General features: G+C 44.5%; 1 protein-coding gene across 3 annotated transcripts in view; it reads left to right on the top strand.

Annotated features, from left to right (window-relative positions):
• Window positions 1–21,078, top strand: part of GPA33 (glycoprotein A33) — a 31,599-nt gene extending 10,521 nt beyond the window's left edge. The window contains exons 1-7 of one of the 3 annotated variants that reach the window (XM_060273653.1): window positions 3,233–4,522; window positions 5,350–5,504; window positions 6,784–6,997; window positions 9,149–9,313; window positions 13,526–13,636; window positions 14,866–14,989; window positions 16,161–21,078. In XM_060273653.1, the coding sequence (XP_060129636.1) occupies window positions 5,397–5,504; window positions 6,784–6,997; window positions 9,149–9,313; window positions 13,526–13,636; window positions 14,866–14,989; window positions 16,161–16,314 (876 nt within the window). In that variant the 5' untranslated portion in view covers window positions 3,233–4,522; window positions 5,350–5,396 and the 3' untranslated portion in view covers window positions 16,315–21,078. Of the gene's footprint in view, window positions 1–708; window positions 4,523–5,349; window positions 5,505–6,783; window positions 6,998–9,148; window positions 9,314–13,525; window positions 13,637–14,865; window positions 14,990–16,160 lie in introns of those variants that run through there. The other 2 variants (XM_035114946.2, XR_009557488.1) reach the window with 2 other exon arrangements.
• The last annotated feature ends 2,773 nt before the right edge of the window (window positions 21,079–23,851 follow it).

Genomic DNA, 23,851 nt, shown 5'->3' with positions numbered 1-23,851 from the left:
TTCACCCTCCGGGACTTCCAGAAACGTAAGGTCCCTACAATGGGGGTGGGGACCTTCAGGGTGCAATATTGAGGGCGAAAGCAACAATTGGACTTGCTGGTAGTTAAGGGCCCCTACGTTAGCTTACTGGGACTGGCATGGTTTGGACCTCTGGGGCTAGCCGTTACCGGGGTGAACCGCACTAGCTTACAAGTGGACGTGGACGCCATATGCAAAGAGTTTCCAGGGGTTTTCGATGGGGCATTGGGACGATATACAGGACCCCCCATTGCCCTACAGCTAGACCCCGCTGTACGACCCATCAGGCACAAGGCCCGCCGGGTCCCGTTCGCCCTGAAACCCCGCATAGACGAGGAATTGGACCGGCTCGTGGAGCAAGGAGTGCTGGAGCCGGTGCCCAACGCCCCCTGGGAAATTGTCACACCCGTCAAGCCTAACGGTTCGGTCCGCATCTGTGCAGACTACAAATGCACCATAAACAAGGCTCTCACGGCCCATGCATACCCAGTGCCAGTGGTCAGCCATGTCCTCGCCACCCTGGCTGGGTCAAAAATCTTTGGCAAACTGGACTTGGCCCAAGCGTATCAACAGTTGCCTGTGGACGAAGCCACAGCAGAGGCTCAGACGATTGTGACGCACAGAGGGGCATTCAGAGTAAAGCGGCTGCAATTTGGCGTTAGCGTGGCACCAGGCATATTCCAGAATCTAATGGACTCTCTCCTTAAAGGGATTCCTGGCGTCACCCCCTTCTTCGATGATGTACTGATCGCCGGGCCCACACCAGAGGAATTTGAGGACCGCCTCCGCTCCGTCCTGCACCGTTTCCAGACGGCGGGCCTCAAGGTGAAGCGGGAAAAGTGTTTACTGGGAGTGCCGCAGGTGGACTTTCTGGGATTTAAGGTGGACGCAGAAGGGGTCCATCCAACCGGTGACAAGGTACGGGCCATTTGTGAGGCCCCAGCGCCCAAGAGCAAGCCCGAACTTCAGTCATTCTTGGGACTATTGAACTTTTACCATGCCTTCCTTCCCCATAAGGCAGCGGTAGCGGAGCCCCTACACAGACTCCTAGATAAAAGGGCCCCTTGGGTGTGGGGCCAGCGACAAAGGGCCGCATTCCAGGCAGTTAAGGACTTGCTCGTCTCAAACTCGGTCTTGGCACACTTCGACGAGAGGCTGCCAGTGGTGCTGGCATGCGACGCCTCTCCCTATGGCATCGGCGCTGTCCTGGGACACCAACTCCCGGATGGAAGAGAGGTGCCGGTGGCATACTTCTCCCAGACGCTTGCTGCAGCCGAACGAAACTACTCACAGATTGACAAGGAGGGTCTGGCAATCGTGAAGGGCGTAAAAAAATTCCATGATTTCTTGTACGGGCGGCCCTTTACCATAGTGACTGACCACAAGCCGTTGCTTGGCCTGTTTGCCCCCGAGAAGCAGACCCCCCAAGTGTTGTCTCCACGTGTCCTCAGGTGGTCAATTTTCCTTGCCGGCTACCAGTATGCACTAATCCACCGCCCTGGGAAGGCGATGGGCCACGCAGACGCACTCAGCAGGCTACCACTACCAGAAACAGGCCCCGACCCAGCGCCTGCGCAAGAGGTTATGACCCTGGAGCTGCTTCCCGACCGACCCATTCAGGCACAAGAAGTTGCGCACCATTCCACAAAAGATAGGGTCATCTCCCGGGTCCTGGACTGGGTGTGGCGAGGATGGCCCAGCAGCAGCCCCGGGCCAGAATTCGCTGGCTACACAAACCGCAAACATGAACTGTCGGCCCACAAGGGGTGCCTGTTATGGGGAAGCAGGGTTGTTGTTCCCCAGCCCCTCCGCAAAAGGGTCCTCACAGCCCTACACGAGACACACCCAGGGGTAGTGAGGATGAAGGCCCTTGCCAGGAGTTATGTGTGGTGGCCGGGGATTGACAGAGAGATAGAGGCCTGGGTCCAACACTGCCAGACCTGTCAAGAATCCCGCCCGGATCCCCCAAGGGCCCCAGTCCAGCCCTGGGAGTCCGCCCGACATCCATGGTCACGCTTGCACGTGGACTTCGCTGGCCCCTTCCAGGGAAAAACATTCTTCATAGTGGTGGATTCCTACACCAAATGGCTGGAGGTCGCACTGGTACCGTCCACTTCTACGGCGGCAGCCATCCGGGTACTACGTAAGCTGTTTGCAACCCACGGGCTCCCTGACACCCTCGTCTCGGACAATGGAACCGCATTCACGTCAGAGGAGTTCCAGACCTTCACAGCGCAGAATGCCATCCGCCACATCCGCTCAGCACCATTCCACCCTGCCACCAATGGCCAAGCGGAGCACATGGTGCGGACCACCAAGGACAGCCTCCGCCGCATAACACAAGGGGACTGGGAATACCGCCTTGCCGCATTTCTTCTAGCACAGCACAGCACCCCAAGCACAACGACGGGCCGGAGCCCAGCTGAACTACTCATGGGCCGGCGCCTTGCAACTAGACTGGACCGACTTCACCCCGACAGAGCTCAGGATGAGGTAGTGGTGGGGAAAGGCAGGAACCCCCGGACATTTGTGGCCCAGGACCCAGTGTATGCAAAGAATTTTGGGGCAGGCCCAGCATGGGTACCCGCCACAGTCACCAAGGTGACCGGTCCCGTGTCGTACGAGGTACTAACGGAAGGGGGGCAATGTTGGCGCCGCCACTGCGACCAGCTACGGCGACGATTCCCAGGAGGAACCCGGGAGGAGAGCGGGACAGAGGGGTCCCAAGGGGACAGCAGGGCAGTGAGGCCTGTAGAGCGAGAGGGGTGGGCAGGGGAAGCAGAAGCAGTAGGCACAGAGGGGCGCCCCGAGGCTGGAAGGACACCGGAACCAGAGTCACAACCTAGTGGTTCAGTGGCGCCAGACCAGACAGCCCCGGCACAGCCAGCAGCCTCGGAACACGAGCCAGAACCAGAACCCCTGACCAAGGAACACCCCAGGCCACAACGCACACGGAGGCGGCCAGCAGACCTTGGGGACTACGAATGCAACTTCCCGGGCAGGACTGGAACTTAGAGGGGAGGGGTGTTATGTACTGAGCTGAATCCTAGAACAATAGGATTCAGAATCAGCGGGAGCTACCCAATCCAACTCCAGGTGGAAGTGAATCCGCAACCTGATTGGCCTGCGGGAGCAGCCAATCAGGCGGCTGGCAGAAGTGAATCTGCTACCTGATTGGCCTGTAGGAGCAGCCAATCAGGCTGCAGGCAGAAGTCAATCCACAATATAATTGGCCCACAGGTGTAGCCCTGAAGTAGCCAATCACGCAAGGCCCATTGTGTAAATAATGTATATAAGCAGATGGTTTTGGGAAAAGAGCCATTCGTCTTCTCTTCTTCTCCCTGATGAATATGAGCTGAATAAAGAGCATGAAATTCACTCTCGACTCCGAGTATATTTCAGATCCTATGAAAGCAGGGCCAGCCCTATTATTAGACACTTGTCTCAGGCAGCAGATTTGGAGAGGAACTGGGCTGGGCTCTCCCCCACCGGCTGTCCAAGTTCACTCTGAGTGTGCCTCCTTGCCATCTGCTTCCACCGTGCTTCAGTCCCTGTTGCCAGCGGCTGCTTGTCTTATTTCATGTGGCAAAAGGGGTTAGGGTGACAATGTCTGTATGTTTGCTTACAAAGGAATTAGTTTAAGTGTGTTTGATGGGACTGGCTTCCTGTATGTGAACGTAGGATTGTAGCCTTGGTTTTGTTTTAATTTCTGGTCTCTAGACTTGAGAAAATTCCAGTGCCATAGACATTTAAGCCAAAGAATTCTGGGAACTGTAATTTAAGGGTATTGGGAATTGTAGTTCTGTGAGGGGTAAACTACATTTCCCCAGGATTCTTTTTTTTGGGGGGGTGTCTTTTAAATGTGCTTTAAATAAAAACACTGGGAATTCCTTAGTCCCTGACCCCTTCTCTTTAAACTCAGCTAAATCCCTCATCAGGTGGGAGAAGTTCAAGGGGTTCCCAGGTTACCTTGGTTACAGAACAAATATAGCTTTCTGATAGGTTCTTAGCATATATGAATTTTTTAATAGAAACACTCCCCTCAACTTAAATTTCAGTGTGCGTGGGGCGGAGTTTTCTGAGTGAGGCATTTCTCTGCAGTTTCTCTAAAAGGGTTGGGCTCTCTCACTTTCCCCCCCTACCTTTCTTTTTTCTCTCTGAAAGCTGGTCTTATGACCTGATTATAAACCCATCCTGGAGGAACCGGTTTCTCCAGCACAATTGAGTTACCTCAGAACATAATAATGTACACTGCAAGAAACAAAAGCCTTGTGGGCACACTTGTTTGCTCCCTGCTGCTCAAGAGCTGAGAGAGGATCTGAGAGCCCTGGCCATCAACAGCAAGCTAGCTTTTTCCATAGATAGAAGGACTGTCCAGGAAGTTGGACAGGTGCCTCAGGGATGTACGATATAGGATAATATGCAAATAGATAGAATCATAGAATTGTAGGGAGCCTTACGGGCCATCCAGCTTAATCACTTGCTCATTGCAGAAAATTCAGAGGTAGGTGGTTGTGAAGCATCTATTTCAAGACCTCCAGGGAGGTAGTCCACCCTGCCCTTGGCAACTGGTTCTGTTGTCAAGCTGCTCTTACCATCAATAGGTTTTATGTGTGCAAACTGAATTATGGGGGACAGCGGATGGAACCCCCCATCTGCCATCCCTTATCGTACTAGTTGCAGACAAAAAAAAAGTGGAACTGCATTATGTGTTAACTGGGTGTGGTAACAATAAAAACTTAATGTTCAAAGGACCTTGTCCCCCTGTAGATACTTCTTTCTACATCCCTGAATGAGTCATTGAACTCAGCCTCTTGGAAGCCGGGGGGCGGGCGGGGAGGAGAACGGGAACAAATAAGATATTTGAGAACATGGGGTGTTTTACTGTATAAACTGATGTGATATGCACAGATTACTATTATTTTATTAATAGTTTTACTGATTGTTCTGCAAACCACTTTGTGACCATCTGTGGTCTATTAATACTGGAAAGAACTAATGCTTCTTGCTTGCCTGGATGGAGGAATGTGGGTGTGGATGAAGAAAGCTCTGGTTTTCGTGCAGCTAGAAGGTAACCTACTGTACAAAGGTCACATTGATTGCCCTGCCTACCTATGTCTTAAGGGGATGCAGCCTTTGGGTTGGAAAAAGTTTCTCCAACCCTGTCCTAGAGCAAGCGAGAAAGTGAGTTTCTTACAGAAGGCAGATACAACGCAGACACAATGCAGATGTGTGATATCTTAGTAGGGCGTCCTAACTTATGCATGCTGGCTTTCCAGTCAAAGTGACAAAGATAACAGTGGACCTTCTGACCTCTCTTTCTCTTTTTAGTTGTGGCAGCTGTTCACGCCCTCTCCGTAAGCACACCTCAGAAGCAAATGCAAGTGAAGAGAGGAGATAATATCACCCTACCATGTACCTACGAAAGCTCTGTCGTTAATCCAGCTAAGGGGGACATTGTTGCTTGGATGAAAATGCCAGATGAGGTGGGCAGCCATGGTGCAAGGCATATGATATGCATGAGTGTCTGGGAGAAAATGGCACCCTGTGAAGAAACAGGTGTGCCAAGACACCAGAGGAGCCTCTTTGACCTCTGTCAGTGAGGGTTCCTTTGGTCTTGGCTGCAAGAGGATGGGGCCAGATGGTAGCCTGAATTTTGTTTTAATTCCAGATCTTTACTCTTGTGACACATAACATCAGTCTGTCACTTTGTCTTTGATCCAGCACTTGACAGGGGCAGCCAGTAATGCATAGCAACTGGTGGCTCCAGATATCCCCTAGGGCCTATCCAGTTCAATTCAATGTGAGCTGGATGAGCAGTACTGGTTCAGATGGTTTAAAAGCAAGTCTGCCTATGTTCAGCGGGGTTAACTCCCAACTAAATGTCCAGTACCCCAGGTCTGTGCACGACTACATGGAGGCAAGTCTCATTGAATAAGAATATTGTACACTGGGAGCATTGCCTACTACAGTGGTACCTTGGTTTACAACCATAATCCGTTCCAAAGGTCCGGTTGTAAACCAAAACAGGTTGTAACCCAAGGCGTGCTTTCACCAATGGGACCTTAAAAAAAAAGGGTTGTAATTTTAAAAAATGGGTTGTAATCCAAAAAAAGGGACACACACTTCCAGGTTTTACATGGTTGTAATCCAAAACAGTTGCAAACCAAGGTACCTCTGTAATGTTTAAGGCTCCAAAGGAAAGGATTTGGTTTGATTGATTGTTTGGAGGCAATGCAGCAGATTGACTTGGCCCCTAAAACAACTCTAAGCTCATGAAAGATAAGTTTCTGATCATATTTTCCCTGCTGCTGCCAACCATGTACATAAAATGTATTTCTTGAGGATTGAGAGGTAGGGATGGAAGGACCTGTCAATTTCAGTTTCCTTGGTTTCTTATTTTTTCCAATCTTAAATTCAGTTCTCCAAATTTTTCCAGCAGCTTGTGTTTGCTTTGTTCATGAAAATTCATCATTTAATGTGAAATTCTTGTGATGAACATGTATTTGTATTGACTAATGTACACTCTTGACTAATGTACACACTTTAAAAAGTGATTTCTTCCCCTATTATGCATTTTTTTTAGAAAAAAAAACTACTGAATTGCCTCAGCAATGAGACAATTCAGGAGACAGGGATAGGTTGGGTCTTCTTGTGTTTTGTTTGTTTATAATTGTTCATAATTAGAAATACTATAGTGACAAACAAAAGATTTGTGCCACAATAATTAAGTCTTTTAAATTGATACTCTTCTCTCATTGTTAGGTAGAATTTATTAACCGGTACCTTGATGATGGTGGAACATATATTAGCAATGCTTATAAAGGTCGGGTGAACTTCTCTGGCAATATAAATAATCGTGACATTGGCATCATCCTCAGTCAGGTGACCTTGAATGACAATGGTACCTATGAATGCTCAGTCCGAATCCGCGATGATCCTCCCTTGACACATTCAAGAATGGAACTTTTGGTCCTTGGTAAGGCATTCTGCCCTTTGTATACATACCGGTACCAGTCTCACACCTTAGTTCAGTAGCAGCTCACAGCAAGCAAGAAGTGCTGCTTGCAATGATCAGGGGCTACTTGGATCGCTAAAACTGTGCTCCATTGCAACATAAGGCAGCCTTGCACATTTGTTCTAGATGATGCTATCATGTAGTATTTGTGCCTTGGATCACTGGACTTCAGCTGGTGGATCAGGACCCACTAGTGAACTGTAGCCTAATCCGAGGTGAGTCATGATAGGAGCACTGCCACCATGCAAATATATGGTAAAAGATTAAGAAATGGGTCCCCAGATGCATATTTGGGTTAAAAATGGATCCTGGGTCTGAAAAGGTTGAAGATACCTGCTATAGATTATCTTAGAGACATGGTACACACGTCTTTTTTTCCCATCCGGAACTCAGTTCCAGCACCTCTCAGGTGGGCACCATTGTCATTGTAAGGGAACAAGGGAGGCATTCATGGTGAGTTCCGGCACCTCTTTTTCTATAAAAATAACACTGTTGGTATTCATGACAGTGGAACTTCGGGTTTTGATCTTCTCGGAAGTTGAACATTTCGGCTTTCGAACGTCAAAAACCCGAAAGTAACTGCTTCGGTTTTCGAACAATTTTTGGAAGCCAAACATGCCACATGGCTTCCGTTTTGAGAGTCCCCCAAAGCCCCAGGCAGCCCCCGAGCGGAATGATGACACGAGACCACGTTCTATGAGATTAAAATTGGCCACAACTTTATTAAGAATTCAGATGTAGGGAGACCTTGGCTCAGACATTGGGTTTATATCCTTCCCAGCCCCCAGCAGGGGATCTGGGTAATTTCAGGGTTATCCAGCATGTGTGGGGGTTGGGCTAGCTCTGGAGAACATATGTTCAAACAGATAGCCCGCCCCCCTTGATCGCAGCCGCTGGAGGGGGAGGGCAATGACAGCTTATTGCGTATGGTCAATGCCTCCCCCTTAGCCCCATTTACAGGAACCCTGTTATCGCCGCAGCAATGGGGGCAGGGGGTCACCGCCCCACGCCCCCCATTTATGTAGATGACTAAAGGATTCTGCCCAAGGCCTGCATCTGCCAAAGTTGTGACGAATTGCTACGGGAAAGGCGAAACCTGCCAATGCAGGGAAATTCCTTTCCGGCCCTTCAACAGCATCGCCTGCATGCGTGTATGCCTGTGGAAGAAAATAACCTGTAATGCAATCATTAATTTTTGGGGGCGTGGAGGGTGGGAAATCTCTGGTTGACTGCTTCCCAGGAATGACTGCTTCAGTCGTGTGAACGGTAAGGTTACCTCCTCCTACCTGGCCAATCTCCCCAGCAACGCCTCCCTGAGCTGGATTGGACAGGTAACTACGCGGGCGGAGTCCACCAGTATCCAGCCTGGGAAGGCAACGCCGGCCTCCAAACTTCCAGGGCTGCCTCAGGGATCCCAGGGGGCTGTGCGCGACCGCACAAAATGCGCCTCCCCTTTTATGTGGGGAACGGTCATTATATTGAGGCTTCCGTATTGCGTTTTCATTTTTCAAATGTTTTGGAAGTCAAACAGTCTTCCGGAACAGATTATGTTCGAAAACCGAGGTTCCACTGCACTAATGGAGAGAATGGTGATGACAGCCATATATTTTAACCAAGTTTTCAGTCAATGGGAATATGAAGAAGTGAGGAAGGTAGGAAGTTGTTTTTATAGCAGATAACACTACCCCGTGTTCTGATAGCAGTTCTCCAGGAATTCAAATGTCAAATTTCATCTTGTTGCAAACTGACCCGTGATCATCGGATGAAGGGCACCGTATAAATTCAATAAGTAATCATTTTAATATTTTCCATGACTTGCTACTGATCCTTAATTTGAGTAGTTGAGGTATGAACTTGATACCTTCTGCAAAGCATGTGCACTTCTGCTAAGCTATTGCCCCCACCCAGTCAGCTTATGTGCCTAAAGAAAATTGTGAAGATGTGCAAATTTTAGGATAAAACTGTAACGCATCACTGTTGTTTGTGAAGGTCAGATGCATTACTGCTGGTGATGGGATCTGAAGACAGAATATTTTTTAGGCTCTCCCCAACACAACAGCTTCCATTCTTATGTTGCTGAATTTGCTCAAGTTATTCTTTCCCCCTATCTAGTGCCTCCATCCAAGCCAGACTGCAAAATTATAGGGACCACAGAATACGGACAAAACATTAACTTGACCTGCAATTCTATCGAAGGATCCCCCAAACCCGAATATTCCTGGCAAAGCTACAATCCAGAAAACAAACCACGAGCACTCGTAGGAACAGTAACGCCAGGTATGCAGTGAGATGTTGGTACTTTGTGAAAATCAATTTTCTGTATTGTTTTTAAATGCATGCAAATATTTTGAAGACTATTAATGTAAAAATAGGAATGAAAAACCATCATTTGAATTTAGTCCTTAAAGTGTTATCTAGTCATGTAGCAAGCAAGCACCGTGTAGATGTGATCTTCCCTTGTGCATTCTTATGTTTTCCTTCTCTCACTGGTCATCTCTGCCATTTTCTTCATTCCTGATTTCATTCAGATTACAGACAGCAGCCGTTTTAGGCACATCTGATATGTGTGCAACCACACACATGCACTGAACCCAGAATTGACTCAAAAACATCACAAAAAGGAGCGGAACAGGGTGGGGGCGAAATGGGGTAATTGCAGGCTTTTTCAATGGTGCTTCAGATACCTTGAAAATTAGTGCTAGCTCAATTGCAATGAACCCAGAATCATTCCCACTGCCTGATTATTCTCTCACAATGATTAAAATCATTACTTCGAAAACATACATTAGTTAATGTAGGGTGAAGATAGACAATTGTTCACCATGAGGCCATTAGCCACAGTGGGGCTTGTAATTACTGGGTAATCTAGTTGCTTCTCTTTCCTCCTCCTGCCAAGTGACGGTAAGGAGGACTCTATCATGCTCTTGCCTCTCCAGTTCTCTGATGCGCCTGTTCCAAGCTCTCCCTTGTGGCACTGACACAACCAGATTTCCTGTATAGCAATTAAGAGATCCAGACTTTTTAAGCCTACATGTGTCAGGCTGGGTACGTGGGAGGTTGCGGCACACCCATCTGTCTTGGAACAGATTATATCACTGATGAAAGAGAGGACGACACTAGATTCTGCATATCTGTTTCCTTAATGTGAAACCACAAACATTTGTTTGCATTTGATGTTGAACAGCATTGCACAAACCTAGAATCATAGAGTTGGAAGAGACCACAAGGGCCATCCAGTCCAACCCCCTGCCAAGCAGGAAACACCATCAAAGCGTTCTTGACATATGCCTGTCAAGCCTCTGCTTAAAGACCTCCAAAGGAGGAGACTCCACCACACTCCTTGGTAGCAAATTCCACTGCCGAACAGCTCTTACTGTCAGGAAGTTCTTCCTAATGTTTAGTTCTTCCTAACCATCTCCTATTGGGATGCTGATTCCAGCGCTGATGTAGTGCTGGCTGAAGTGACCAATGCCACTACCCTTTGAGATGCGGTGAGATCACTTGAAGTTTATGCAGCCTAATGATGTCAGCAAGATACTTGCTACCCTCTGTTCCCCCTTGATCTCTGTCCCTCATGGTTTATTAAATGTAGCCGACTTGTTGGGTCGGGAACATGGTTAATGCTTCATTGCTTGAGGGGATGGTTCCTGCAGCCACTCATAATGAAGCCTCATCCCCATCTATTGCTTTGGACTAACTACTGACCAGTTGCCAATGCCCACTTTTTAGAAATGTGTCTGAGAGGGTTATGATGGGGCACCCACAGTCATTCTTGAATGGTTTACTGTAGTAGATTATCGAGTTCCAGACTGAGTTCAGACCTGGCCACGGGACTGAATCAGCCTTGAATCAAGAATGAGACAAGGGGAGTATGACCTTGCTTCATTTGCAATTTATGTGTGGCTTTTGATACCATTGACCCTGGATATCAGGGGCACAGTATTACAGTACAGTGGTGCCTCGCAAGACAAATATAATTCGTTCCGCGAGTCAGTCAATTCGTTTTGCGAAAAATTCGTCTTGCGAATCACGGTTTCCCATAGGAATGCATTGAAATTTCTTATTTGCCCATAGGAACACATTAAATTTCAATGCATTCCTATGGGAAACCGCAATTTGCAAAACGAATTTTTTGCAAACCAATTCGTCTTGCGAGTCACTATCAGATCGCAAGACGCATTCGTCTTGCGAGGTACCACTGTATTCTAGCCCTATTTATAGAGCGAAGAATAGCATTGGCAGATTGTTTTTCAGTTATGCCAGAGGACACTGGAGGGTGCTGTTTTATTCCCAATGCTATTTTCGATCTATATGAAGCCATTAGGACTGTTCATGAAGGAATTTAGGACAGGATGCTGTCAGTAAGCTGATGACATTTCTCCATAACACCTGAATCAGGAGAGGCCATACAGGAGCTGAACTGGTGCCTGGATGAGCTAGATGAGGGGGAATAAATTGAGCTTAATTTCTGACAGGTCAGAGGCCCTATGGCTCTATGGTTCTGGTGCATGAGAAACTGGCCAATTGCCTGCTCTGAAGAGGGCTGCATTTCTTCTGAAGGAGCAAGCCTAGGCATGTTCCTGGATCCAGGTTTGTCCCTGGAGGTTTAGTGGTCTTGGTAGCAAGGGGTACATTTTACCATCTTAGCTGGTATTTATTTTATTTATTTAGATGATTTTTGAACCACTTAATCAAAGAGCTAAGTGGTGTGCAGATAAAATTGCAAATAAAGCTAAAACCTACAAAACAATTGAACCATTTTAATGCCTGTTCCATGACTGGGATGGCCTGGCCACAGTAGTCCAGGTATTGGTAACTTCAAGACTGGATTACAACAACACACTACGTAAGGCTTCCCTTGCTCCTGATTGGGAAACTGCTGCTGGTGCAGGGTGCAGCTCTATGATTGGGGACCAGAAGTGAGATCTTGTCCACATATTGTCCTCAAAGTTCTGCACAGTCTACTGGTTTGTAACTTGGTCAAGTTCAAAATTTCCCAATTAGTACATAAAGCTCATAACAGCTAGCAACTAGTTTGGTTGAGGGGTCACCTTGCCCATGTGGGCCTATTCAACTGCTTACACTTTTATGTGTACTATGTAATGTTTGTTGTGCATTTATGGGGAAGTGATGGTAGTGTGGTGAAACCACTGCTTTGGAATTCACAGTCTATTGACATTTTAGGCATCTGCTGGAGATATATATATATAATTTAGCTGCCTTTGATATTTTTAAAAAGCTTTGTTGATATCATTTTGTACTCTGCTTTAGGTGGCCTACATATTTTTATCACTAGTTCTTCAGCTAGCCTTTGTGAATGCAGATTGCACACCCCCAAAACATGCTACCTTTTGATTGTCTAAGCAAGCCCTTAAAATATGGTAGCTCATTTGCAAAGAAAATGTGTGCAAAATGTGCTCATTCACCAGTTTTGCCCATAGGTGGCATCATCACACCAGAAAATAGGATCCCAGTCAGGCACTGTAATTACTGACATAATCCCCATCTCTAGGGGTATTGGCTAGTTTATTGTATTTTTCTCATTTTGCTTCAGAATAAAGATTTAGCTCTGGTCCATATTTTTATCTATTAAATTGTCAATCAAGAAATCTACAAAGATCAGAAAAGTGCAACTTAAAGAGCAGGGTCCAGTTATCGCTGCAATTGGAGCCCATAACAGAGGACGGAGGATAGGCCTGGCATATTCTTGCATGTATCTGTATCCATGTTAGGATTAATGTAAATTGCATGGGAAAAAGTACATAAAGCATTGAAAACTGTGGTACAGTCACATGAAAGCACGTAACAAATGGGGTTTCATGTTGTTCCGACGACCCACCTAGTTTCTATGTGGTGTGAAATGTGGAACTGCTAACTCAGTCACAAGCATTATCAGAAAGCCAGCATTATGCACTAAACTGGATTCTAATCCCTCTTCAATAGTGAGACAGTCAATCTCTTTCATTTTAACCCATCACATGGATTGTTGTGAGAATAAATTTGGCGCAATGGCCGCCTGTACTGACTGGTTCGTTAAAACAGAATAAGGGACTGCATTTGGGAACACATGGTGACAGATGCAGTAAGCAAAACCACACGCATGGCTTGCCTGCATCTTTTCTGCAATTGATCCTTGCCAGAGCTGAGGCTACTGGGCAATGCTCCAGTTGCTATGAAGTCATCATCCAGGGTCCGTAAGATTCCTGACATAAGGTGGATTTACCGTATATTCCGGCGTATAAGACGACTGGGTGTATAAGACGGCCCCCAACTTTTCCAGTTAAAATATAGAGTTTGGGATATACTTGTCATATAAGAAATATGACCTGGTGTATAAGACGACCCCCGACTTTTGAGAAGATTTTCCTGGGTTAAAAAGTAGTCTTATATGCAGGAATATACAGTAAAACCACGATACGGCTGAAGACACTGATTCTATTCGCACCTGCTAAATAATGATGACCCTTTGCATCTTCTCTTTTGCATCAGGAGTGCTTATGCTGAAGAACATCTCTATAGACACCACTGGCTACTACATCTGCCTTTCCAAAAACTCTGTTGGAGACAGTTTATGCAACATCACTGTTAATATCACACCACGTAAGATTGCAACATGCAATGGTGGGGGGGGGGGGAAGAAAGCCTGGTTATTGAAATCTGATGGGCAAAGCATTTAAGTCCCTAAACCACCCCACGTCCCATTTTAAGAACGTCTCACTTTGCATAGTTGCAAAGCTTAGATGTGGCTGCAGTCGAGAATAAGCCCAAGATTTTGTGATGATGTATGGCTCCGAGTGTGTTTCCACCCTAGGTATTTGCTGCCTAATAGCCATGTTTCGTTTGCTCACTTTTTAGGGAGTATCTACATGGCACCATCAAATCATTCCCCTATTTCCTATAGGCCCTTCCTCTTTTTTGAAAACAAACCAAAACAGCACCACATTGGTACATCACCAAACTCAGTTATCTATTTTCCCTAAGAGGCCTGGTTTTGATGTGTGTAATAGCATATTGATCAAGCAAGTCTATTGTCATTCATCTATACCTCACACACCTCCTTTACTATTTATCACTTTTCTGGCCAAGTGACATTTTAGCTGTGTTTCTTTTAAAGTGACCTTTTAACTTGCCTTCCCACGTATTTTAAATTATTCTAATACTAATACAATAGAATTTAAGAAAAAAATAATTTCAGTGAATTAAAAAATGATGTTTTAAAAGACCGGCTTTCTCTATCAGTGCCATTTTATCAGCATGTTTGTTAGACAAGAGGCAAGTTACTTCCTTTTTATTCTGCTTTTAAGTAGAGCAGTCATTTTTATGAGAAAATTTATTTAAATTTATTTAAATTTTCTTTAACATTTTCTCTCACCACCTAGAAAAGCCCCCCCCCTTGCAATTTTTTGACTATTCTCCCCCATTATTGTTGTTCTTGGTGGCAGATGCCATTTCCAAGGTGCTGGGAAACCCCCCCCCCCAATTAAGTAGTAAACTACCCTACTCCCTTAGTGAACCACTGAGAAACTGTTAGATAATTTTCCTTGGGGTGTGTGTTTTGAGTGATCATTTTCACATAACTCAGTTTTATTCATTTGACCCCAACAGCAGTTAGAGGGCCACAGTTTCCCTAATCCTGTTCTACAGAAACCATCTAATCCAACCTAGATGAGTCCCTTTCCTGGCTTGTCATTCACAAGTTGCTATTTGTTGTATTATATTTAGCCAGAGCCACCCTCAGGATAGAGGGAGAACAGTAGTAAGAGCTCTCAGTAGTAAGAGATTTTGTTTTTCAACTATGAGGCGAGTAATGCTAGTATTTTCTTTTACAGCATCCATGAATTTTGCCCTACTTGGTGGAGTCATTGGTGGGCTTGTTGCTGTTATCATTATTATTGCTGTTGTGGCTTACTGTTGTTGCTGCAGGAATGGGAAGGACAAAGACTATGAGATGACGTGAGTGCCTTTCATTAGAAGATGGGGTGGAATAAAAGTAGCACGGAGAAAATACATATGCACAAATGGGGCAGCCGTCTCTCTCTACCCCTCTACAATGTCCCTGTTACTGCCACTTCCAATAGCTTTGTACTCAACATTTCCCCAACAAGCACAGCAAGTGCCGAGCTTTCTAGCTGCTAGCAGCAGGTAGAAATGGTTTAAACCAAAGCTTTCCAAACTTTTCAAGTTGGTGACGCACTTTCTGGGCATGCATCATTTCACGACACAGTAATTCAGTTTTACTAGCAAACCGGAGGTTGAACCCCTTTCAGCCCCAGGAGGAGTGTGGGGAGCGTTTGTGTGACACATCTACACACTGCAGCAGAGACATTAATGTGTTGTGACGCACAGCTTGGAAAGCTCTGGTTTAAACAAAAGCATGAGGAAAGGCCTTGGACCCCTTGGTAAATACTTCCAAAGCAATTTCAATCTGCTGAAAGTATGCAGATTTTTGGGGGTGTGATTTTCTCTTTTAAAGTCCCACTTCATGGAACACAGTAACACAAACATCCTGTCTCCGTCACTTCCCACACTGTGGAGTCAAAACATACACAATCATGTGATAGACAACAATCCCATCACTGCAGACACAGGGAATGAATCTTCAACATTTACATTGTGCTAGTCCTCTTTTTAGTACGCATAACAAACAACATATGTGAGGGGGCTCTGGAAAGCTTAAGCAATTGGAAATCTACCCAGTAGGTCAGAGACACCTCTTTGCCAAACTGAACTATTAAACAATTGTCTCTGAAGTTAAGTTGTTAACAAGAACCAATTCACTCCTCACTTTCAGGTTTGTGCCTGAATTACTATTTTTACATACATGGGCAAAGCATAACATGATGGTGGTACCACACAGATATCCACAGGGAGACTCATGAAACCTCAAAAGCCATGGGACCGAGTAGTAACTTACTAGTAATACTTTCTGGTAGCAATTCCGGAGGTAGGAACAGAACAACTCCAAGGAGGATGCCATAACTGACAGTGTCAAAAGCCACTGAGAGGTCAAGGAGAACCAACAGGCCTGCACTCCCCATCTCTTTCCTATAATATTGAGTCATCAGTTAAAATTGAATAAATACAGATAACTGAAAATCCATCTTCTTCTGCACCAAATTATTAGGGAGACAGAAAATGGCTATCAACCACCTGATGTAAAAATACGGGGACCTGCTGAAGAGGAGATTCAGGACGAGGAGCAAGAAGAGGAGCAAGAAGAGGAAGACAGGCACCACCCAGTACAGCCACCCATTTCCAGAGTGTCTCCAGAGGTTTAAGAAGCTGTGGCCCAGAGATGAGCATTTCCATTTGAGGGGGGGGAAGACTGTTGATGTTAAATATTTCTCTTTCACCTTAACTCATGTGGCTTTCCAAGACAGTATAGGCAGCAAGTTTGTGGAGGCCAGGGGTCCCCAAACTAAGGCCCGGGGGCCGGATGCGACCCAATCGCCTTTTCAATCTGGCCCGCGGACGGTTCGGGAATCAGCATGTTTTTACATGAGTAGAATGTGTCCTTTTATTTAAAAGGTATCTCTGGGTTATTTGTGGGGCATAATAATTTGTTCATATATTTTTTCAAAATATAGTCCGGCCCCCCACAAGGTCTGAGGGACAGTGGACTGGCCCCCTGCTGAATAAGTTTGCTGACCCCTGGTGGAGGCAAAATCTGACTTGTTTCCTCATATGCATTTAGTGCATATCTACTCATAAGCTCCTTTCCAATTTGCCCATCAGTCGCCTCACAATGGAAAAGGGGGACTCCAGGACAACTGTTATATTGTCAAATTGACAAATTGAATGTTCCATTCAAGTTTTCATGTGCTGCGATTTGAATTATTGTGGACTGACACTATCCAGTATATAGGAAAACAGGGATCTCTTTTATTTCACTTTTCACTAAGTAGGCCACTGCAATCCAAGAAAAAAGAAAAGAAACCTAGAGCCTTTAGATGAGCAGTTTAAGACACTAGTTGTTACTTATTTGTTGTGCAGGATCTACATAACACCCCCTATAACTGTGTTGCTATTATCAGAGCATTAGTTTCCTCAATATTCAAACCAGAAGCTGCTGATTCCTCTGTCAGTGCATTATTGTTTCTGCTTTATGGAGTTAGATACAACTGTCATGCACATCTCTTGGACAATGCAGACATGCCCCATCTCTATTATTTTAAAATGGCTCTGCCCTCTTAATGGCCATCCCACATGTTAGGAAAGGATCAGACTTTTCCTGCTTTTGGAATGTATTTTTAAAAATATATCAATTGCTTGCTACAAGCATTGTCATTGCTAGTGCAATTAGTGGTACCTCCGGTTGCGGACGGGATCTGTTCCGGAGCTCTGGTCAGATCCCGAGGTTTCTGCAACCAGAGGTGACTGTTCTGCACATGCACGCGGCACGTAGAGTGCTTCTGTGCATGCAGCGAAACCCGGAAAAATACTTCCGGGTTTGCTGCTTTCGCAACCCAAAGTTTACATTACCCAAGGGTAACGTAAGCCAAGGTTCTACTGTATACTGCTAACAATTTTATTTAAAAAAATCACGTGGGGGGGAAATTAATTTTCAGCTACTTGGAAAATCTTTAATACATGGGTTACTAATGATCCATTTTCTTAGAAATTTGCTGTTTTTGAAATTGCATTTTTTTTTAAAAAAAATAAAGTGACACTTCACCACTACTCTAAGCATTGGCTATCATAGCTGAACTCAAACTGAAACATTACATTGAATGAAGCTGCTTTCTTTCCACCCCATTCTAGTCCAGTACTTGACGCTCAGTCTACATTATATTAACATGCCTATATAACTGCAGCCATACTGGATAATGTAGAATCTAGCTCACTAGTGCATCCTTGAGCATCCTGAAAATCACATATTTGAAATATAGTCACCCTATTTTTCGGTGACAAGTGCCAAGGAGGGGAAATTCAGCAAAGCTTTAAGAACATGCCAGTACTTCTGATGTTTTGAGTACTTACTTCCCAAAGCAAGATGTCTTCTTTTAGTACACACCAGGTACAGCACAGGGAAAGCTCCCAGTCCCACCAACATACTGCAGACAACAGAGTGCACTATGACTATAACTATAGGCCACACAGAGGTGGGGCCTAGGCAAGGAACAGTAGAGCAGGCATCCCCAAACTGCGGCCCTCCAGATGTTTTGGCCTACAACTCCCATGATCCCTAGCTAACAGGACCAGTGGTTGGGGAAGATGGGAATTGTAGTCCAAAACATTTGGAGGGCCGAAGTTTGGGGATGCCTGCTATAGAGGTTAGATGTGTATCACTGCAGTATCTGATCAACAACTAACCTAGTTTGAAATAGACGCAGTGAGTCAGGATCGGAAAGGGTGGATGGGTGGATAGATTTTGGCATCTACCACAGAACTCTGTCCTCAACATACAGCTTGCTTTGCAATGCAGTCCCTGTAGTCCTTCACTATTCTTGCCCTTGACTAAATATCTCAGTTCTGCAAAAACTGTTATCTTTGTTATTCAAACAAGTTAGTAAATTTATGCTCTTTTTCCTAATTGCCAAATACAAATTAAGAGCAGACCTCACAATGGGGCACTGAAACATTAATTTCATTTCAACAAAGGATGCTTAGGACCTATCATCACTAAGGAAGATTACAAGCTTTGTTGTCTGCTCCATTTTAGCTCCACTCTTTTCCAAGCGCTTTTCAGAAAACAGACTTATAGAATCATACCAGGGGGGGGGGATGCTGCCCTTACTAACTTTGAAATCCTTTATGATGACATGAAGTAGTAAAAGGAATGAAAGCCTGAACAAAGCTGAATAGGAAATCTGCCGAATCAACATGTAACACATAAAAATGTCAATGCTTTATGTTCCGGAAGCAGTAACACATGTGCAGGTGGGTCTTACTGAAAAGAGAATTTGATGACACAGAAGCATCAATCAGATGGAGAGAAGGAAAGGCCTCTAAATTCCTGGCAATGAACTTCCCCTCCCAGGTTAAAAAAGCCCTGCCCTTTATGAACTTAACTTTTAGGGTCACAATCCTGCTGGAGGTTTCTTTGTTGTACCCACTAGGAGAGGGACCTTTCCTCCACTGTGTCTATTTCCAATCTGACAAGTGACCATTCCTGCTACTTTACCGGTATTTATTTAGGAGCTGCCACTACATGGGTTTGGAACTGGAATGCACCTTCACTTGTAACATTGAGCCCTGGGACAGTTATGGTTTACACTTCATCACATGGCCATGGTCAATATCCCTACAGTAATTTCCAGTGCTGCAGACACACCAATGAAGAATTCAAGTTGGAAAGCTGCCAGTTCAGAGGTAGACTTACAGGATCCAAATTTAAGGCAGTAGTGTCATATATTACATCACAGTCATCTTTTTTAAAATCAACACCTGCTCCTTTTCACCATTGCATAGTGTTGCTATCTAGTACCTGCACACCCACAATATCATGCACAACCTTAGCCAACAAAATCCAGGAAGCTAGTCATACTGGCAGTGTCTCATGAGATATGGGAGGTTACTTTTTACATTAGGGAAGCTCTCTCTAAACAGGACACACACACTTCCTGCTTCTGAAGACCCTCCCAAGTTCTCAGAAGAGAACAGCAGAAGTGTTTCCTGTTAGGATATAAACTAAGCAAGAATCCTAAACAAATTAAACAAGAATCCAACCAATTATCTGCAGAATTGTTGAAGCGTTCACCTCACAAATGTGTGTGTGTAGATAGGATGTGTGTGCATTTCTGGCCTGGAATAGGTTTCTATTGTAGCCCAAATACATTGTGCTTGTTTCATTTGAACTTTCTGGGGCAGACAATTTTGATGGTCATACAAATGCACACAAACAACAAACCAGGAGAATTGGTACTACATGCTGCTCCACTAAAAGGAGATCTGGAAGAAACTCACATCCTGGCTTCACCTGCTGTCCTGGGGGTGTGGAATTGCCTGAAAGTGGCAATTACAATAGCTTGTGAGGGTTTAAGTCAGAGCTTGGGAAAAGTGAGGGAACAGAGATAATACAAGGTTAAGTTAATAATAGCATTCTTTGTTCTCCTTTAAAGAAGTTTATAAAGCGACTCTCATTAGCTGCTTGGGTATTATCAGGATATCAGGGCTTCATGGATATCGCAGACAATACCTTGCAGGCAGGCAGGCAAGCAATAGCCACTGAATCAAAAGTCTAAATGAGCACTTTCCAAAGTTTCCTCCTCAGATCTCCTCTCAATAAGTTTCCAGCTGTCATGCTGCACAGAAGACTCTTCCTTCAGATGACAAGCTAGTTAGTTCTATGTTTGTCACACTCAGCTATCAGCTAGGAATAAAATCCCCTCGTTTGCAAAGATGCTGCCTGTAATTGCTTTCAGGTGCACATGGACCCAGCTTATTTATACATTTGGCTGCTGATAATTACGCAACGTAGACTAGTTCACAGGCCAGTTGAGTCGTTTTAGGCCTTATGCCTTATGCCCAAGGACTTAATTTGTGCCACAGCTCAATCCTGGAATATATAAAAACCACATAAAGGACTCATTTACTTCACCACACACAGGGCATTAGGGAGTGTGTACTATTAAAGATACAAACTACAGCTCCATCAAGTTTGCATCCTGAAATCAAGAAGTGTGCAATCATTCATTCATTCATTCTGCACCTTTCCCCTAGAACTGGGACTCAAAGCAGGTTACAAAAAAGTAAACCAAATACAGATATAAAATACACATAGCTTAAAACATTTAAAGGTTATTTTAAAAAAGTAATTAAGCTATATATGGATTTTTTTAAAAAATGTAAAAAAAAACCCTATTAAATTGCAGGTTACATACACATACACACCTCCCAGTACAGCACACTATCAAGACCACTTTAAAATCAATCAATTCTCAAAGACCTCCTGGAATAATAGTCTTTGCCTGGAGGGAGCCAGTCTAGCCTCTCTAGGGAGCTGCCACTGCAAAAACACTCTCCCAGTTTCTTTTAGATAGCCTGGACCTAAGCCATACAGGGCTTTATAGGTAAAAACCAGTACTTTGAATTGTGCCCCAAAACAGACTGGTAGCCAGTACAGCTGTTGTAACAAGGGAGTAGTGTGCTCTCTATGAGCGCCAGTCAACAGCCTGGCTTTGAGTTAGTTGAAGCTTCTGAGCACTTTTCAAAGGCAGCCCCTTTTAGGCAACATTACTGTGATCTAAATGGGGTGTAACTAAGGCATGTGCCACTGTGGCCAAATCAGACATCTCCAAGAATGGGCACAGCTGGCACACTAAGCATTTCCCCCAAGCTCCTTATCAGATGCTTGAGAAGGTACCCAAACTCAGCACTTCATACAAGTTGTGATGGGGCTAAATATTGAGACTATACAGAGGCCTGCTTCATATATCACTAAGTGGGACTGTTGTTCCTTTGTTCTTTCTCTTTACTGCCTGTGATGCTAGAGAGAGGGAGCCATGATGAAGAGCTCCAAGTCTGTTTATATGTAAATAAACTAGCTTAGCCAGAGTGCTGTGCTGCTGAGTCTGTTACGCAACTGCACAAGCCTCTGCAGATGTGGAAGGTGTGCTGGTGCTTCATCACACCAGTCACTGTGATGTTTGGGCTGAAGACCGCTCCAGAAGCTCCCGAACGATCTCCCAGGAGGGAGGGAACATGCCAATCGGGTATGTGTGTCTGCCATGGCCTTACTCTCGATTAGGCACCCTCCTGGACATGCCGACAACCATTTGGTACAGCAAACCCTTGGAGCAAAGAGCTGCTATATGTTTGAGGCATCTATACATGCAGGAGTGTAAGCTCTTGTGTGGAGCATCCCTTAGAGGTGCCTCAGAGATTCATCTGACAATGATGCCTTCTGCTCAGGAGATTGCCAGGGAAAAGTTTCTGATTATCTATCTCATTCCCTATTTACACAGCTATGAGTGTAGGCCAACTAATGACAGAATGGAGGTGGCACGATACCTCGAGACGAACCTTCCCCTGCTGCAAGCATATGCCCAACTGCAGCCGGGTCCCTTTACTTCCTACCAATGCTTCTGGTTTGACTCAACATATATAGTTTCCTATTCTCTTCTGTAAGAATTAGGAAGCTGCAGGAGGGCACAGAAGAGGGCCTCAACAAACTTGTTCTTTGTATATTCCACTTTGTAACAAAAGTACAAAGCAAGCACGGTGGCTAAAGAATAACATAGGGAAGAATCTATCTGATGACTAGTTATCGCATGATAAATACCTGAGACTCTGTTTCAAGTGCTGCAGAGATAAGTAGTAGAATACCATGATCTATAAGGCCAATTTCTGTATCCATGAGTGCACTGCAGCAACCACTTTAGTCCAAAACAGTTCAATGCACTGGAAACATCACTGCAGCAAGGAATGGACGAGGTTGCAAGAACTGTGACCTTAAGAAGTTACAGAAGCAACTGCATCTGTTCGGACTCTGACAGCGAGAACTAAATAATTTATAATAGGCAGTCCTCTAACTACAATATCCATGAGAAGTGGAAAAAGTCAGCAGCAGCTGAACAAGGCCAAGTTAGTATCCAGCAATGGTTGTCTACAGCAAGGGTGGGGAACGTTTGGTCCTTCAGATGTTGTTGAACTACAAATCCCATCAGCGTCAGCAGGCATGACCAGGAGTGGTAGTTCAACAACTTCTTTTTTAAAAAATAATTTTTTTTATTGTTTTCTCAGACGTAAACATAATAAATTTGTAAAATACAAATTATACCAGATAAAATATATAAGCCATCACCAAACAATTGTCTGTATAATCCCATTCCCCCTACCTTCATACCCAATTTTAGTTCTGCCGAACCCAGCTTCCCTTTCACTTCACGTTTGGTTTTACAACTTATCTCTTAAATTTTGTGCTTTTCTTTTATCTTATTTCCATCAATCTCCTTCTTTATCCATATTCTATGTATAACTCTCTATTTACTGTTGTAGGTATTATTTCAAACCTGTTAGTGTCTTTAAAGTTTTACAATACGTTTCCAGATATTCCACAAATTTACTCCACTCTGTTTGTATTTTTTGATCTCTTTGTTCCCTTAACTTCCCAGTCAGTTTGGCCAGCTCTACATATTCAACCATTTTTACCCTCCAATCCTCTACTGTTGGGATATCTGCGGTTTTCCATCTTCGTGCCAGAACCATTCTGGCCGCAGTGGTGGCGTACATAAATATTTTCTGGTCTTCCTTTTTAATTTCCCTTCCGAATAATCCCAGCAAAAACATTTCTGGTTTCTTAGGGAACGTATATTTTAAAATCTTTTTTAGCTCATTGTAAATTAGTTCCCAGAATGGTTTCACTTCTTTACATAACCACCACATGTGGTACATATCCCCAACTTCCAAATTACATTTCCAGCATTTCTTTTCTCTTTTCTTACAGATCCTAGCCAATTTTACCGGGGTCAGATACCAGCGGTACATCATCTTCATAAAATTTTCTTTGAGTACCGTAAACGCTGTAAATTTTAAACCTTGGTTCCATAACTTCAACCATAAATCAATGTCAATATTATAACCAAAGTCCCTGGCCCACTTAATCATGACATCTTTCGTCTCTTCGTCCTTATTATTCCATTCAAGTATATAGTCGTACATTTTTGAAAACAATTTGTTATTTCCTTCAATTATTTCAGTTTGGAATCTTGATTTGCTACTCTCAAAGCCGTTCACTTTTTTCCCCTCATTAAACAAATCCTGGGTCTGGTGGTATTGTAACAAAGTTGTCATCCTATTTTTTAATTGGTCATAAGGCTTAATTTTCCAGCCTTTATCTGTCTTTATTATCATCTCTGCATATGGTAGCCAATT

The sequence above is a fragment of the Zootoca vivipara genome, chromosome 4 (assembly GCF_963506605.1).
Source record: "Zootoca vivipara chromosome 4, rZooViv1.1, whole genome shotgun sequence".
In the NCBI taxonomy this organism is placed as follows: domain Eukaryota; kingdom Metazoa; phylum Chordata; class Lepidosauria; order Squamata; family Lacertidae; genus Zootoca; species Zootoca vivipara.
This window is presented reverse-complemented; position numbering and strand designations above follow the sequence as displayed.